At 48.7% G+C, this 16,163-nt stretch overlaps 1 protein-coding gene across 1 annotated transcript in view; it reads right to left on the bottom strand.

Annotated features, from left to right (window-relative positions):
* ASTN2 (astrotactin 2) overlaps positions 1-16,163 on the bottom strand; it is a 316,378-nt gene that overhangs the window by 234,318 nt on the left and 65,897 nt on the right. The window contains exon 3 of the mRNA XM_079324231.1: positions 694-1,069. Coding sequence (XP_079180357.1) covers positions 694-1,069 — 376 coding nt within the window. The remainder of the gene's footprint in view (positions 1-693; positions 1,070-16,163) is intronic.

The raw sequence follows: 16,163 nt of genomic DNA, 5'->3' as shown, positions 1-16,163 counted from the left end.
TATGAAGGCTTTCATTTGTTCATTCTCATTGAGCAGAGGGTTGAGGAAATATCTCTTAACCCCATGGGCTGGTACCAGCCAGACACACCAAGGAATGCCAACAGGGATGCTCAGAGCAGCACTCAAGGGTGGCAGATTGACCCCTGGGCACCTCCAAATCTGTTTGAGCAACAATACCCATCACCATCACCACAGCCTTTTTTTAAAAGGGGAAAGACTGAAGAGCATTTTAAGGGTGGAAGGAAAAAACAACCTCAGCCACCTCTTATGACCATCACACAGGCATGGAGCTGCTTTCCAGACATTGTGAATCACCTGTGGAGCCAGATAGGGTCCCTATCCCCATCCTTGCCACTGTCTGGGAAGCCGACACAAGAAAGACAAGATGGTTCAGCAGTACCCCAAGATCCCTTCCCTGCACAGAGCAAGCCAGCACACGCCTTCCTTGCTCCTGCTGGAGTCACTCACAGCACTAACGTGCTTTGCTTTTGTTTATTCAAATGCACTTTCCTGTGCATTGCAGGTGAACAATATTAAATGGCTCATAATAACATTTCAATAAGCAGAGGTGGGTGTAGCAGCTTCTGGGAGACAGACTTTAGAAACGCGAGCAATCAAGTGTGCATTAGCCGCAATACCCTGGGGACTGCTGCTCCCCAGCCCAGCAGGAGCAGACAGACAAGAGCCACAAACCTTTCTTCTCGTAGTCGGGCTTCTCCTGGCCCAGGCTCTCCAGCGTCCTGGTCACCTGGCTGCCAAACTCGTCCTCCCTGGCGCTGGGCTCTGCCCGCCGCGGGGTCTCCTCCTCCTCCTCGTCCTCGTAGTCGTCCAGGATGGGGGTCTCGCGGATGGGCACCCCGATGACCGAGTTGTGCGCCTGCAGGCGCGAGCTGCGGAAGCTCTCGCGGGCCTGGGGCCCCAGCAGCACCGAGGGGATGTAGTGGATCTCGTGGGTGGCCTCGGTGCTGGCGCTCTTCTGCGGGATGCGGCGGCGCTTGTGCCAGCGGCGCTGGGCGTACAGGGCCACCATGAACACCAGCAGCAGCAGCAGCAGCGCGATCAGCCCGCCCTGCGGGAGAGCAAAGGCACTGTCAGGGGGCAGGGTCCTTAGCATCACAGAATGGTGGGTGTTTGAGACCCTAAAACCCATCTCAGCCCACCCCCTGCCATGGGCATGGACACCTTCCACTCAAGCAAGGTTGTTTCACACCCCATCCAAACTCAAACACTGCATCCAAAACTTCCACAACTGGATAATCTGTTCCAGTGCTTCACCACCCTCTGAGTAAACCCCTAGAGTTTCTCCCATCAACTTCCATCTTCATCTTCCATCAACACCCCCTGAAGCACACACAGGTGGATTAATGGAACAGGCACTTCAGGTGTGAGGTCATGGACAGGTAGATGAGGATGCCAGTGATGGCCTTCAGCTGGGAATAGCACAGTGACACCCCCAGCTCAACTCTGACCATTCCCCCAGGGACTTTGCTCTTTCCACCTCACTCCCTGGGATCCCCAGGCACCCTATACATGGGGAGAAGGGGAATGAGAACAATCACACCCCACCACTTAAGAGAAAAAACCCTCATTAAAACAACTCAACCATCACCCAGGAGCACTGAAGTCTTAGCAGAGACACACATTCCCCAAGAAATATGGTGCAACAAATGGCCCCTCACAGGCAATGCTCCCATGGCATGGTTACCCCAGCTCCAACATTTCTGGTCTGATTTCCCTGTGGTTTCAAGATCAACTGCAGAGCTGGGGCATAGCACAACATATTCCAGACCCAGACCTTCTCCACTAAGCTCTTGTTTTCCCCTCCTCCATATTTTATTCAATGCAGCTCTCAACAATATTAACATTAGGAATAAAAATCTTAAAAAAACCAAAAAAAACAAAAAAACCCCAAACCAACTTCCACATATCTATATGTACATGGAAGTAGCACATCCTCTCAAGGGAGCCTGGCTAGGAAGTACCAAAGGGAGTCAGCCCTGCTTCTGGCTGCTCTGGAAGTTAAATCTATCCCTACACACACAAGAGCTGTGCCTGTTCCAGCTCCCAGCCTCTTAATCTCTGCAGCATCAGAGCAATTTTATCCCGTGGCAGACAAGCAAGGCAGGGCATGTAAATCAGGAGCAGCACGAGCGACCAGGGCTTTGCAGCATGACAGGAACAGGCAAGGCAGGGCAGGCATTCCTTGGGCACCTGGGATGGCTCAGCCCAGAGCTGCACTGAGCTCTACAGCAAAGCAGAGGCGTGAAAATATTCCCTCTGCATTCCTTAGAGAGCACCAGGCTGCACCCCGAGCACGGCTCTGACTCCTAAACAGCAGCAGCTGTAAGGAGGTGGCATGGGATGAATTACCTTAGGAGAGACCTGGGTTAGCTGGGGTGGAGGAGAGAGGTTCCTGCACCACAATCTGCCACAGCCCAGCATCTCCCACACCAGGATCCCCTCCTCTCCCTCAAAATGTTCCTGACAGATGCAGGACTCAGGGGTTCAGCACACTGCTCAGCTTGAGCACCCCGGTTTGTGTGATGTGCACCATCAGGAAAAGTGTTTCACTGCCCAGGAGATGCTCAGGCATGGCAGAGGGGCAGGGCTTGGTCTATGCCCTGCAGTACCAGGGCACTTCAAGGCCCACAGGCAGTGTCCTGGTTTGGAGGACAGGTGTCTGCCAATAAAGACAGGAGCTTCTCTTTGAAATGGAGAATGTAAACTCTCTTTCTCCATATCATAATTTTGAAATTAAGGGACTCTCAGGCAAAGATAAAGGTATTAGGAAAAACAGTTCTTTACTAGAAAATTAAAATAGAAATGTAGTATTACAAAGAACAATCTTAAAACACTGACAGAATCAGAATCCAGCCTGACACCCCTTTAGTCAGGGTGTTGGCAGCAGTTCCATTCCATGGTGGCTGCATCCTCCTGTAGGGGCAGATGTGGTTCAGCTGGAGCAGTGCTCCTGGAGAAGGTGCAGTATCCTCTGAAGGTCCAGGGATGATGTGGAAAGGTCTGGCTTTCCTCTGGAATCCAGTGGAAAGAAGGTACTTTGGTGTCCAAAATCCCAGTTTTTATCTGGGTAGGAAATGTTTGGCTCCTGCCCTGGCTGGAGCATCTCCCAGTGGGATGATGGAATTTTATCAGTCATGCCCTGGGACTCAATGGCCATGAACAGGAGATATCTCCTGGAGGGAGGATGGTCTGTGGGAAGATAAAGATGATTGTTCCAGCTGGTTTAAAGATGGCCCATTAGCAGATAGTATGTGCCAGGAGATAAAGAAATCACTACCCTACCTGGCTTCAAGAGATGGTGATAGAATACACATTTCTGTTTACATCCTGTATTGCAACCTAAGACAGGCAGAAAGACCCATCATGGCCTTCCAAGCTCAGAAACAAGAACCAGCATGGACACCTCAGCCTGGGAGAGCAGATGTGAGTTTCCTTGGATTTACACAGTGCTTGATACATGGAGACCTCAGAGATCACAGGAGCTCCCTGGCCTGAGCTACCCACACCCACTGGCATGCCTCAGAAATCCAGTTTGCAGAAGAGAAACCATGGCACACCAGAAGGGCCAGCCCAGGTGACAAGGACACAGCAGGGCCACAAAGTTCAAACCCCACTGCAAAACCTGATCTGGCTCATGTGCCAACATCCTTACAGTAAAGAGAGGGTTCTCATGGTCCAGAAGAGCTTCAGAACAACACTATGAATGTGATTGCTGGGAGAAATCTTCTCCAAGGCTTTCACTAGGAAATCCCTGAGCTGCCCAGCTGGATAACACTCACATCTTCGTGCACTCTGCCATTGGAAAGGGGCTGCAGGGCACAGCACTCTGCACCCGTGGGCACACAGGCACTCACTCTCCATGGAAAAGCAAAACCAGAGACATCCCAGATGCTCAGAAAAAGCCTTGCAGGAGGAACAGCTGTGCCTGCTGGACCCAAGGAAGGGGTTCAAGCACCCATGGCAGGTCTGGGAGTATGAATCTTCCTGGCTGGGTCATATCTGCCCCTGAGAAATACCTTATATCTGCCCCTGGGAAATGTTCTGGAGAAAATAAACCTGTTGGCATATTAAATAAAGATCTCTGTGCTTGGGAGAACCTACAAGAATGCATAAAGGCACAGAAGTTACTAGTGTACCATTGCCCCTCTGACTCCAGAACGACAGGGCTGGCTCAAGGAAGCCAAAGGCTCCCAGCCCAGCTACAGCTCACACATCCCTTGGGGATGAGCCAGAGATCTCTGCTCTGCCAGTCACTGGGACAACAGCCCCTCTCTGCCTGGAAAAGGCTGGGGGTGCCTGTGCCAGCACCATGGGCTCATCACAGGCAGCTCAATTCCAGCGTGCTCCTCTCGTCCCTGACCCCGTGCCAGCAGCTGCTTGTTTAACCACACCACACACGCCGGGAGAGCTTCCTGGGAAAAGGGGAAAAAAAATAGAGTCAAACTTAGGAGGCGTTCAAGCCAGCCTCATTTTAATCTATTTTTCGTGTTAAATTATCCAACTGAGGGAGCAGGAGAGAGAAAGGGGAAAGAAGGGATAATATGAGAAATGTTTTATTTGACAACGTGTCATTCGGAAACTGATTATTTCTGTCTCTGAGCTTTTTAATATTCCCAAACAATGGCCGAGCCGCACGGGGATTTGGTATTCTAAGGCTGGATTTATAATACTCTGTTCTGCAGTGATAAGAACACGGGCCTTTAATCCTCTGAGCTGTGAACATGCATATTCTCCCACGTAATGTCCTTCCTGCCACACTCCTGCTGCCCTGGGCTGGCCAAGCAACAGCCACCAGCACCAGAGCATTGCCAAGAGCCACAGGAGAGGAGAAGGAATGGGATAAGGGAGATGGGGGAGAAGAGGGATGGTGGGAACAACCCACACATGGAAGGAACTGCAGGGCTTGTGGCACCAGAGTGAAGCTCAGCTGAAGCTGGAGAGCCTCAAGGCTCGGACTTGTTTGAAGCTCAGAAGGAAAATCAGTGGGAGAGGCCACCTGCAGCCCAAGAGATGGGACCCTCACATGAATTATGAAGGCTGCCAAGCTGTTGGATTGCAGGACCATCACTCTGTAGATGCTAAACAATTTCTGAACAGCAAGAGGACACATCACAGCTTTGAACATAACCCCCACCCTGCCCTGCAAAGCCAGTGAGAGACAAGGGGGTCCCACTGATCTTCAGAGTTCAGACAAACTTTCTTGCAACAGTCTCTGACCTTTCCAACTCTGCTCTTCAGAGTGGTGGGATGTGGTATGATGCCTTGCAGGAATCCTCCATCCCTGCAGCCTTGCAGTCACACTGTCAGAGCCCAGCTGCTCAGAAACCAAGCCCTGACAGTCTTCCAGCCACCACACCAAAAGGGCTGAAATCTCAGAAGAATATCCCAGGCTGGAGGGGATAGTTTGGGCTGGGCAGGCCTCTTACACCACAGCATCCCCTGTATAGGTCAAAGCAATCCCAGTGCTAAACAGCACAGAACTCAAATCTGTGCTGACCAGGGCCCCCTCCTCCCAACACAAATGAAAGTTTTTGTCCTGAGGCAAGAATATCCCTCTTTCTTTCCTAACTTGAGGCCCTTTATTGTCCATCATTTTGCTGGCAACCAGCCCCATGGCTACTGAGCTGCTATTGGAGGCAGCAGGGCTCTCACAGCCCCAGACACTGCTCCAAGGACAGCTCAAGGATGTCCTGTCACTTCCTGGGCTGAACAGCCCCCAGTGCTGGAGCATCACACCCCCTGCATCATCCCAGCAGGTGAACTGAGGTGAGCAATCAGGTATCAGCAATAACCACACAACCCTCAGGGCTCCTCACACTGTGTACTTTTCCTTTCTTTCCTTTTTGGCTGTAAAGGTAATTAAACACTAGGACAATTTACCAAGGAGTGCAGTGGATTATCCATCACTGTCATTTTTTTTTTTTTTTTTTTTCTTCAAATCAAGCCTGGATGCTTTTTGAAAAGTTATACTTTATATCAAATGAGCAATAGGGGCTTCAAGGCATTCTTGCACCCTGTGCAGCTCTGAGGACACAGCAGATGATCCCATGGTCCTTTCTTGAATTCCATTCCCCCCAGTTTTGGCTTTCCCACAATTCAGCACCACAGCATCTTATCTCTCATCTGGGGCACTTCATCCCCTCCCATGCAACCCAGACACACAAAGCAGCACCAGACCTTGGATCAAAGACAGGTCAGGCAGAGCCCACCCCATCCACAAACCACAGCCCAAAGCCCCACTCTGGGGGCCAGTGATGAGCCCATGAGTGAGCACCAGGCAGGGAAACTGAGGCAGAGCATGGGAGTGGGACCAAGGACAGACAGCAAGCCAGCATGAAGGCTAGAGAGGAAGAGAAACAACAGGATTAAAATATATAAATATATGTGTTCCAAAGAGATCTGGATCCAGTCCTGATCTCCAGACCACCCAGGCCCACCTCTCTCTATAGGAGACAATGATGATACACAGGGCAAATCTCCTAAAAATACATTTTCTCCCTGTACATTTCAAATCCCCATTCAAGCGCAGCTTCACCAAGGTGCCTAACCACACACTCAACTTTAAAAATGTGTTTAATTCCAATTACAGCCCATGAGCCTGCAGCACACGCCTCAGTGCTTTGCTGAGCAGGGACAGCTCCTTGAACTGCAGCCCAAAGAGAACTGTATTACATCTCTTTTTTCCCTTCTTCTAAGCTCACCACCTCACTGAGCTGCAGGTGTGACTGGGGCACTGTCTTTTGGGGGTGTTGTTATCACAGCTGACCCTGTCAGAGGTGACAGCACCTCTGAATGAGTGCAAGGAGCACAGGATGTGGCCCAGGGGTTTGAGAGGAAGGTTCCCACAGGATGGCTCCATCCAGACCGTGCAGATCCTCCTACCACGCTGTACATCCACACACAGGGCATAAATTTTATTGTATATACACTCCTGCAAAGTACAACACACACACAAGCAATGAGAGTTACAATTGCTGTGGGAACCATAACTTTAAAATCTCTGACTTTTCCATGTTAAAAAAAAAAAAATAAATAACAAAGAACAAGTAACACAAGTCACATTTTCTTTTTTTTTTTTTTTTTTTTTTTTTTTTAAGCCACGCTCAGTTTTGTTTTGCTATTCCATCCAAGAAGGGAAACAAAAGAAGGAGTGAACCTGCCAATCAGCCTTTCTGTGCTGCTCAGACATGCAATGTGATGTTCCAGTAAATGTTTATTTGAAAGGTCTCCCAGGCACCGGCTGTGTGCAAGCACCAAAACACACAACCCTCAATCACAGCCAACATGCCTGCGTGCCCCGAACTGCACATCTCGCTAGGATAACAATTCAAAATGACTCCTAATCCATTTTTATTATGTAAAAAAAAGGCATTTATTTGCAGCGAGCTGAAAGAGGAGGGCTGGAGGTGATTTTATTAAGCACCTGATTGCTGGCTCTTTTTAAAGCTGGGGCGCAGATTGCATAAATTGTGATTTTAATGTGTGCTAAACGGTTCACCTAAATGGGCTGACCTGCTAACCCAGAGCCTGCCCTCAGAGAGGGAAGATTTTAAAATTCATAAGGTCTCCTGTGCTTGTGCTCATGCTTTCCTAATGTGGGCAGCCTGGGAGCACAAAGCTGAGACTAAAACAAAAGCTTTTCCTTCCCCCTGAGGAGTCTGAGTTACAGAGTTATCCCTGCTCCACGCCAAGCCAACAAGAGACCCCTGCAAATCTCATCCCACTCCATTTCCACACCATGCCTGAACTGTGTGTCACCCATTTCCCAAACAGGAGGGGAAATTCATTTGAATTAAGGAAAAACAACCTGGATTTTAAATAAAAGAGGCTGCCTCATCCCCAGTAAGCAGTGCAGGTGAGGTTCCACCAGTCAGAACAACCACATGCTGCAGGCTGAGAGTGCCCAGGGCTGTAGCAACACAAAAAGCACCTAAAAGGCTACAGGAAAATCTCTCAGTGCCACTCCTGACACAATGTCCCTGCACCATCCTCAGCACAGAGTCCAAACCCTGATTGTCCAGGGGAGCTGAGGAGCAGCCCCATGTCACAGTCACATCTCAGTAAAGGCACTTTCTGCCAAGGAAAGGGCAAAGGGGAATCCACCTAAACCGACTGTGTGCAGCCCTAATACCTTCCCAGCTGAGAGGGAAAAGCAATGAAGTCCTCCAAGGTTCAGTTTAAGCCTGGTTTAACCAGATTCACCAGTAACAGCTCCAGGGATGGAATGCACTTGCCAGGGGACTTCCCAAAGTCACAACCACTGCAGCATCCCTGACCTACCCAACCCTTTCCCAACAAAGTTAAATGCTCAAGCAAGGTCTCAAATTAGGATTGTTACAATATCCGCCAGCACAGCATTTGCTAGCAAGTAATGAAATATAATTAAAAGTAAAGAACACTTGTCAGATAAATGACAAACACGTACTGCTGTTACAAAAGTACCTTTGCTTGTTTTTTTAATAATTGTGTTTATCCGCTTCCTCACTAATTTGCAAAAAATGCAGTTAATTCTCAATGGATCTCACAACCATTAGTGCGAATTAATGCTGTTCCCACTGTATATTCTGCATATATTAGAAGAAAGATTAATCTAATAAGAGATGCACATCTCCGGGTGAGGGAACACGAGCAGGATTCACACCGTGCCTCCAGCTCCCGAGCCCCAGAGAGGCACACAGTACAACACCCGTTCTGCTCAATTAGCCAGCCTGCTTTTGGGGCTGCCAGACCCTGGCCACTTGGCCAGAAAATGTGGCAGAGGTGCAAAAATTCACCACAAAAATTCACCACAAGTATGGGGAGTTCTTAGAGAGCCAAATTCCTCCAACCCGTTGACAGACCAGGTCTCCGCTGCACTGGTTGTGCTGCTGCTCTATCTGCAGTGTTGAAGGGAGAAAAAAGAGGTTTAGCATTTATCTACGGACTTCTCAAACAATTTTTGGAGCAAGGAGATGATGGAAAGGTGCTATTGTACTTCAGACATGAAGGAAAAGAGTTTGGCTATGGGTTTTTTTTAGTTTTTGGTTTTTTGGGAACAATCCAGCCTATTGTGTAAAAATGAAAAACAAAACCAACCCACAAAAAACAAACTCTGCCTTACCATATTTAAAGTGCAAAAATTACAGCATAATGAGTATCAACAGCTGAATGAACACAAACCACAGCTTTCCAGAAGGAAAGGAAGGGTATTCAAACACAATATCAGAATATCAGGGATAAATCCTCTGTGCATGTGCCCACATGGAATTTGGCATCTAAGGGTACCTTGGAATTCTGGCATCCTAAGTCACACTACAGGAATTACACACCACAGCCTCCATATCCTGAGAAAAGCCTCCACTGGTACCTTGGGCATCACACACCAAAGGGAAAAAAACAAACCAAATCTTAATTTTTATCAATATTCATTTATGATTTGAGAAGAAATTTGAAAATGGTGCTGGCCCCCATGTAGCACAGAGCAGGGAGATCCAAGACTTTGATTTAAAGAAAAGATCCAAGACCTCAGGAACACCAGAATCCTCCTCTCCCAAAACACCACAGCTATTCCCAGCAGGCTTTTAAGAGCCCAGTTAAATACAGCACTTAACCACACACTTAACTCCCATTAATGTCACTGGAACCTTGCACACAGATAAAATTTATCCTGTGTTTCAGGGCTTTTTCATCTCCCAGGGCTTTTTCATCTCCCTGACAAGAATTGAGAGCTCCCTCACCCAGCTCTGCATGTGATGCCTCCAAACCACCTCGGGGCTCAGCTCAGTGGAGAAACAAACTCGTGGGGATGGGTTTTCCTTCAGTACAGCTCCCACACTCATTGCTCACACACAAATCCACAGAAACATTTTTGTTCTGCAGCACATCTTAATGGAACTGCTCCGTTTTCACCCAGACCTCTTGTTGTGTCAGTTTGGAATATAAAACTATGGGAATGCACCAGATTTTGTTGGGTTTTTTTTGTTATTTGAAGGGTGCAAACTCTTTCCTGGGGGAAGGGGAGACAGGGCACCCTGCCACTGGGCTGGGAAGGGAAAAGATGAATTTGCACCTCCCAAAGGGCCTTTTGAACCCCCAGCTCTTCAGAGCTCTGCATATCCTGAGGACAGGCCCCATTCCCAACCTCCTGAAATTCAAGTCCTTTTTTTATTTTGTTTTTTTTTTTTTTCCTGTGTGGGTGCAGGACATCAAAGCCAACAGGAGGAAAGCAGAGGTGGCAGCATGGCAGTGCCACCTGCCAAGCTTCCTGCTATGCTACCATGGGCTGAGACAATCTGAGACTCACACTCTCCATCCCAGCAGGGAGCAGAGGGTTTGGAGTGTGTCTTGGGCTGCAATACAGGATGTGACCAGCAATGTATATTCTGTCACCCTCTGTTGAAGCCGGGTGGGGCAGTGACCCTTATCTCTGTGGGAGATATCCTCTGCTAATGGGCCATCTTTAAACCAGCTGGGGCAATCATCTTTATCTTTCCACAGCCCATCCTCCCTCCAGGAGATATCATCTGCTGTTCATGGCCATTGAGTCCCACTGTGTGACTGATAAAATTACATCATCCCACTGGGAGATGCTCCAGCCAGGGAAGGAGCCAAACATTTCCTACCTAGATAAAAACTGAGATTTTGAACCCCAAATCAGCCTTTTTTCCACTGGATTCCAGAGGAAAGCCAGACCTTTCCACATCATCCCTGGACCTTCAGAGGAAACTGCACCTTCTCCAGGAGCACTGCTCCAGCTGAACCACATCTGCCCCTGCAGGAGGATGCAGCCACCATTGAATGGGACTGTGCCACCACCCTGACTGACTGACTGTGTCAGCTTGGATTCTGACTCTGGCAGGGTTGGGATTGTTCTTTTTTAATACTGTATTTCTATTTTAATTTTCCTTGTAAAGAACTGCTATTCCTAATTCCCATATCTTTGCGTGAGAGTCCCTTAATTTCAAAATTATAATAATTTGGAGGGAGGGATTTTACATTCTCCATTTCAAAGAGAAGCTTCTGCCTTTATTGGCAGACACCTGTCCTCCAAACCAGAGTGCATCTGAGTGGGATTCATGGATGGCAAAGCAAGAGCTCCTTCACAGATGGGGGGAGTATTGCAGAGCTGCCTCACCCAGCTCAGCTGCACTACACCGTAAGGGTCATAGTGGAAAGGCTGCACCCCCCTCCCCAGCCAGCAGCAGCTGAGAAAGTGCCTGTTTGGAAAGGGGAAAGGATTAATTTCAATTAAAGGTGCCTGGTGCTCCAATCGAAACCAATTAATTCTCCCCATCTGAAAGCTGATTAGCTGGGCTATCTGGGTAAATGGATAATAACAGGCTAATAACCCCCTCCCCATGCACACACCAGGGCTGCTGTCAGGTGTCTGCCACAGGTTTTTGACACTATCTCCAGCCTAATTGCAGCATCTGTGAATACCTGTGCAGCAGATCCCAGCTCCATCCCTGGCAGCAGGAAGGGACCAGGGCAGGATGGCCACCTCAGAGCCAGTCTGAGACCCCTTTACTGCTCCCAGGAGAGCTCTGGGCAAGGGAAGCTGCTCCTCCAACCCCAAAAGCTCCTTCATGCCCCTGGAAGCTCTCCTGAGCACTGGGATGGCAGTTTCCAGCTCTCCAGCCCTATCCCTTCCCCTGGCTGTTATAGCCAGTGTTTAACTCTACTTCATCTGCCTTCCTTATCCTTCTCCCTCTGGAATGTGCTCCCACCCAGCACAGCCTGGGACAGACAGCAGGAACAGCAAGTGCTGAGATTAAAGGACAGAGCTCTGCACCTCACCCCAAACCAGCCCAGCACCCCAAGTGAAGCATCCTCCAGCAACCCAGGCTGCTGAAGCTGCTCCAAGGCTCAGCCCCTGCTGTCCTCAGGGAGCTCAAGCAGCTGAACCCAGACATGGGGATAGCAGCCAGCAGGAGAGAGCAAGGAAAGGCACAAAACCATCCCACTGTTCTGGGACCCTCACTCCCTCCAGTCCCCACATCACCATTAATGCCACCTCAGCCCTGGTGGCACAACCTGACTCTCCAGGTGCCAGACAAGGGCAACACCTGAGGAGCTGGTGGTAGGAATTTTCCATCTCTGCTCCCCAGTCTTTTTCCTCACAACTGGGAAGTGTTGAGTAGCTAAAATCCACTTTTCCAACGATATATTTTTGGTTAAGAGCAAATGCTGAGCCAAATTGTGAACAGAGAAAAACAAAGACCTCAATCCTGCTGCCATTTTCTAATCAAATTTCCTTTCAGTAATTTGACAGGCCTGTTTTGAAAATTTAAATGTAATACCAAAATGAAGTTAGATCCCACAGCTAAACAGGAACAGAGAGAAAATGTTTTAAATGAAGCTAATAAAGTCCTTCTGCCCACACCTTTGGGCTCACAAATCACACAGAATCACAGGGTTGAAAGAGACCTCCAAGATCATCCAGTCCAACCCAGCCCAATTAGACCATGGCACTGAGTGTCACATACAGTCTTTTTTTAAACACATCCAGGGCTGGTGACTCCACCACCTCCATAGGCAAACCATTCCAATACTTTATCACCCTTTCTGAAATTTCCAACCTATATTCCCCTTGATGCAGCTTAAAAACAAAGCTTCTCTCCACTCCTTGTTTGTTGAGTATTGAGCTGTAGTTTGCTCACTCCCCCCACCACACACAGGCATCCCCCAGCAGTTTGTTTTTATCTTGTAGGAGGCAGGAAAACAACTTCCATCAGCTCCATCTCCTCCATGTGGTGCCTATCCTTCAGCTGGCCTGAGTCCACATCTAATCTAAATTAAGCCCAGTTTATTCAATGCTCCCATCTTCAGAAGATTCCTGCAAAAGAAACATCTTGGCCTGAGGGAAAGAATGACTGGGAGATGAATATCCAGCCGTGTGTGTTCCCAGAGAGGCTCACCTGGGTGGCAAGGAGAGGAGGGAGCTCTGGGGTGGAGATAGCAGCACTGTCCTGCACAAGCTCCTCCACCTTTTAAACCTTGCTCCACAGAAAAAGCCTCTTACTCCCCAGGGACTCAGCTGTTGTGCTCAGCATCTGACCTTCTTTCAGGCTTTCATCACTCCAGAGTAATTTCCCACAGAATAAAGGAAGCCCAAAAAAGAATGGAGTCTCTACTTATTGCTGCAGACAGAGCACTGGAAACTTGGTGGTTCAGCCTTTCTGGTCCAGGGCTGTGGAAAAGCTCCCTCAGGGAGCAGCCCCACCTGTGTTTCATGGGAGTGGGACTAGGATAAATACATAAATCCAAGGGCAAATGCAGTAGAGTGTGCTGGGAATCACAGAACACCACAGTTACTGGTCTAAGACCAGGTGCCCTCACACAAGCTGGATAGGAGTGTGAGTTTTAAAATCAGAGGCTGAATGTGTCTTGTACAGACCAAACAGGAGAATGAAAATTTAGGAAATGAAATCCCAGAACTCAGAGCCTCAGCAATCCAGGTTCCTACCTCAGGCACCAAATCTCCCTGTGCCCATCCCTGCAGGGACAAGCTGCTGGACAGAGAGGAATGGACCTGCCATCACAGAGCACGGGTGGAACCCAGTGTTCAGAGGGCAGCTTGAAAAGAAAAACATGAACTGGTCACCCTCGACCCCTGTAGCCCTGGGGGATGCCAGCATGCTGCCAGGAGCCAGAGATTGCAGCAAAATCCTCAGAGCAAAACATTTACAGGAAAAGGGTTTCCATCCATCACTTCAAACCTCCTGCTTTTTTAGATCTGTCCAAATGGTGCAGGAGTTATCTGAAACCCTTGGCTGCCACAAAGCTGGGCTGGAGGCAGAGCACTGTGGGGCTGCTGGACCCTGATCTGTGTCAGACTGGGCAGGCTGGAACTGCTGCCCACAGGGACCAGGAATTCCTGCAGAACAGGACAGAGAAACATCCATCACCAGTGACAAAGGATTATTGATCCTGCCCGAGGGCAGAGAGGTGGATTCAATGACCACTCCAAACCCCTTCTGCTCACAGATCCTATGGAAAAGCAAATCTTCATCCTGCAAATCCCTTGGGAAGGAAGTGCTCTTTTGAGTGTCCCAGGTGTGCAAGGGTGGGGACACTGAAGAAGTAACTCCCCACTTATAAAAAACAAACAAGCCAAAACCAAACAATCAAAAAATGGAAAAAACAAAAAACAAAGAAACAAAACCCTGCAGCCACATCTTCCACAGCCACACCACTTCAGCATTAACCTGAAAAACTTGTTTAAGAGGAGAACGATGAAAAGTTACCGAATACACTCCTCATGCAGCCTGGGGCGTGCAGGTGAACCTTCCATCCACACCCACACTCCTCCTCAGCCCCAGGGCCGAGGGCAGCATTCCTGAACTCAGTGAAAGACATTGAGAGGTGCAAGGAGAGCCAGGGTCATCAGCTCATCCACTCAATGCTCCAGTTTTCAATATTTGCACTGTCAGGATGTTTTCCAAACACAGATAATCATTTAAACGCAAAACTTCTTAGGAGAAAAAAATGCACAATTTGCAATTCCCCCATTAATTAGGAAAGGAAGAAAGAAGTCCAGAATTCGTCTGCATTAAATAGAAAGGAGCAGTGAAGTAGCTAAATATGAATGTAGTTAAACTGAAAATTAAAGTTCTTATTTCTGTGTATGACACCCTTCAGATCCCAGCTCGGTAAAAAATAAATATACACACAGCTATATGGAGTTTCTATTTCATGAATATAGATGCACACATGTCAACAGAGACATGGAATATCAAGCAGGGCTCTGGTCCTGTCAGCTGCTGAAGAGTCCTGGTGGGACCAGGGGACTGAGGGGACCCCACGAGCTGAGATGTGAACAAGGAACAGGCATGTGGAACTCACATCAGCTGTGCCACAGAGAAAGGCAGGGAAGCACATAGCCTGCACAGGGTGCTGGGAGAAGATGACCTCACATCCTCAGCAATTTTTAGGGCTGGTGGATCATCAGCCAGGTCTCCAGCTGCCCTCCCTCCAGGGGACAAGAGGATCAAGTGTGTTTTTCTCTGCTATTATACAAGACACGAGCTTGTACACATCCTCTGATATGAAAAAGCTTCAAGGGTCAACCTTCTAGGGCTGGTCTCAGCTCCAGATCCCCTCTCCAGGACAGCCACACTGCTGTCACCTCCCTCAGGGACAGCCCTTTTTGCAGGCAAGAGACCAATTGAGACTCACAAGCAGCAACTGGGAAGACAGCCCACCTTTCTAGCTGAGTACACCTCCCAGAGAAGGTCGAGCTGCTCCCAAAATCAGGAGGGGTTTCACACTCAGCCCTCCAGTTTCTCCACATCTTCCCCCATCCTCATGCTCTGCTCTTCTCCTGCACCCAGCCCCATTTCTCTCTTGTCTTTACACAGAGCCTGAAATCCCTACCAAAGCAAACTCTTGTTTTACTTCAGTATCACCATGATCTGTGAGGAGGATCACAAGACCTCCTTCTCCTCCTTTCTCTGCAGAAACCCCCCTTGCCTTCACCTCCTTGTTTTCTGCTCCTCATCCCTCTCCATGCCAAACAAGGATGTTTCACAACCTTGCCAAGTGCTTTGGGAGAAGCTTGAAGGACACAAGAACAGTTCCTGAAGAACAGCTTAGTCCTGTGGCTACTGCATCAGCTGCTCTCCTGACCAACATCCCACAGCCTCTGCCTGTCACCTACAGAATGTGGGAAGACAAAATCCAGACAAGGAAGACAAGAGGAGAAATATCTACCTGTTTCAGCTTTCCAGCCCCAGGATTTGAGGACAGACACAGCTCCAGCCCTGCACAGTTATTTCACAAAAGGGGGAGCAGGGGATGAGTAGAAGCACCCCAGTAACACAAGAGCTCTCCCAGCTTTTTAAAGACATATGGCTCTTCTCCATACTTTGAGCAGTGACTCCTCCACGCTTCCAAATTACAGCTGCCTAAGCTGTTTCTGCAGATATTTCCTCTTTCTATGCAATCATTTGGCTAATAAGATGAGCAGGTTGGGCTCATTTATTTTGGACACTGTTCGTGGGTCATTAGCAGAAAGGCTAATCATTGCATTGGCAGAAAATATCACTTCTGCTTCAGAGCTGGCTGCGCAGCACCGGGAGGGGGAGAGAGCAGGAGCCTAACAGAGCCTTAAAAAAAAAAAAAAAATACAAAACCTAATACAAAACCCAAGTTCCACTGCTGTA

Source organism: Erithacus rubecula (genome assembly GCF_903797595.1).
Source record: "Erithacus rubecula genome assembly, chromosome: 21".
NCBI lineage: Eukaryota > Metazoa > Chordata > Aves > Passeriformes > Muscicapidae > Erithacus > Erithacus rubecula.
The sequence above is the reverse complement of the archived record's forward strand: the minus strand, read 5'-3'. Positions and strand labels throughout refer to the sequence as shown.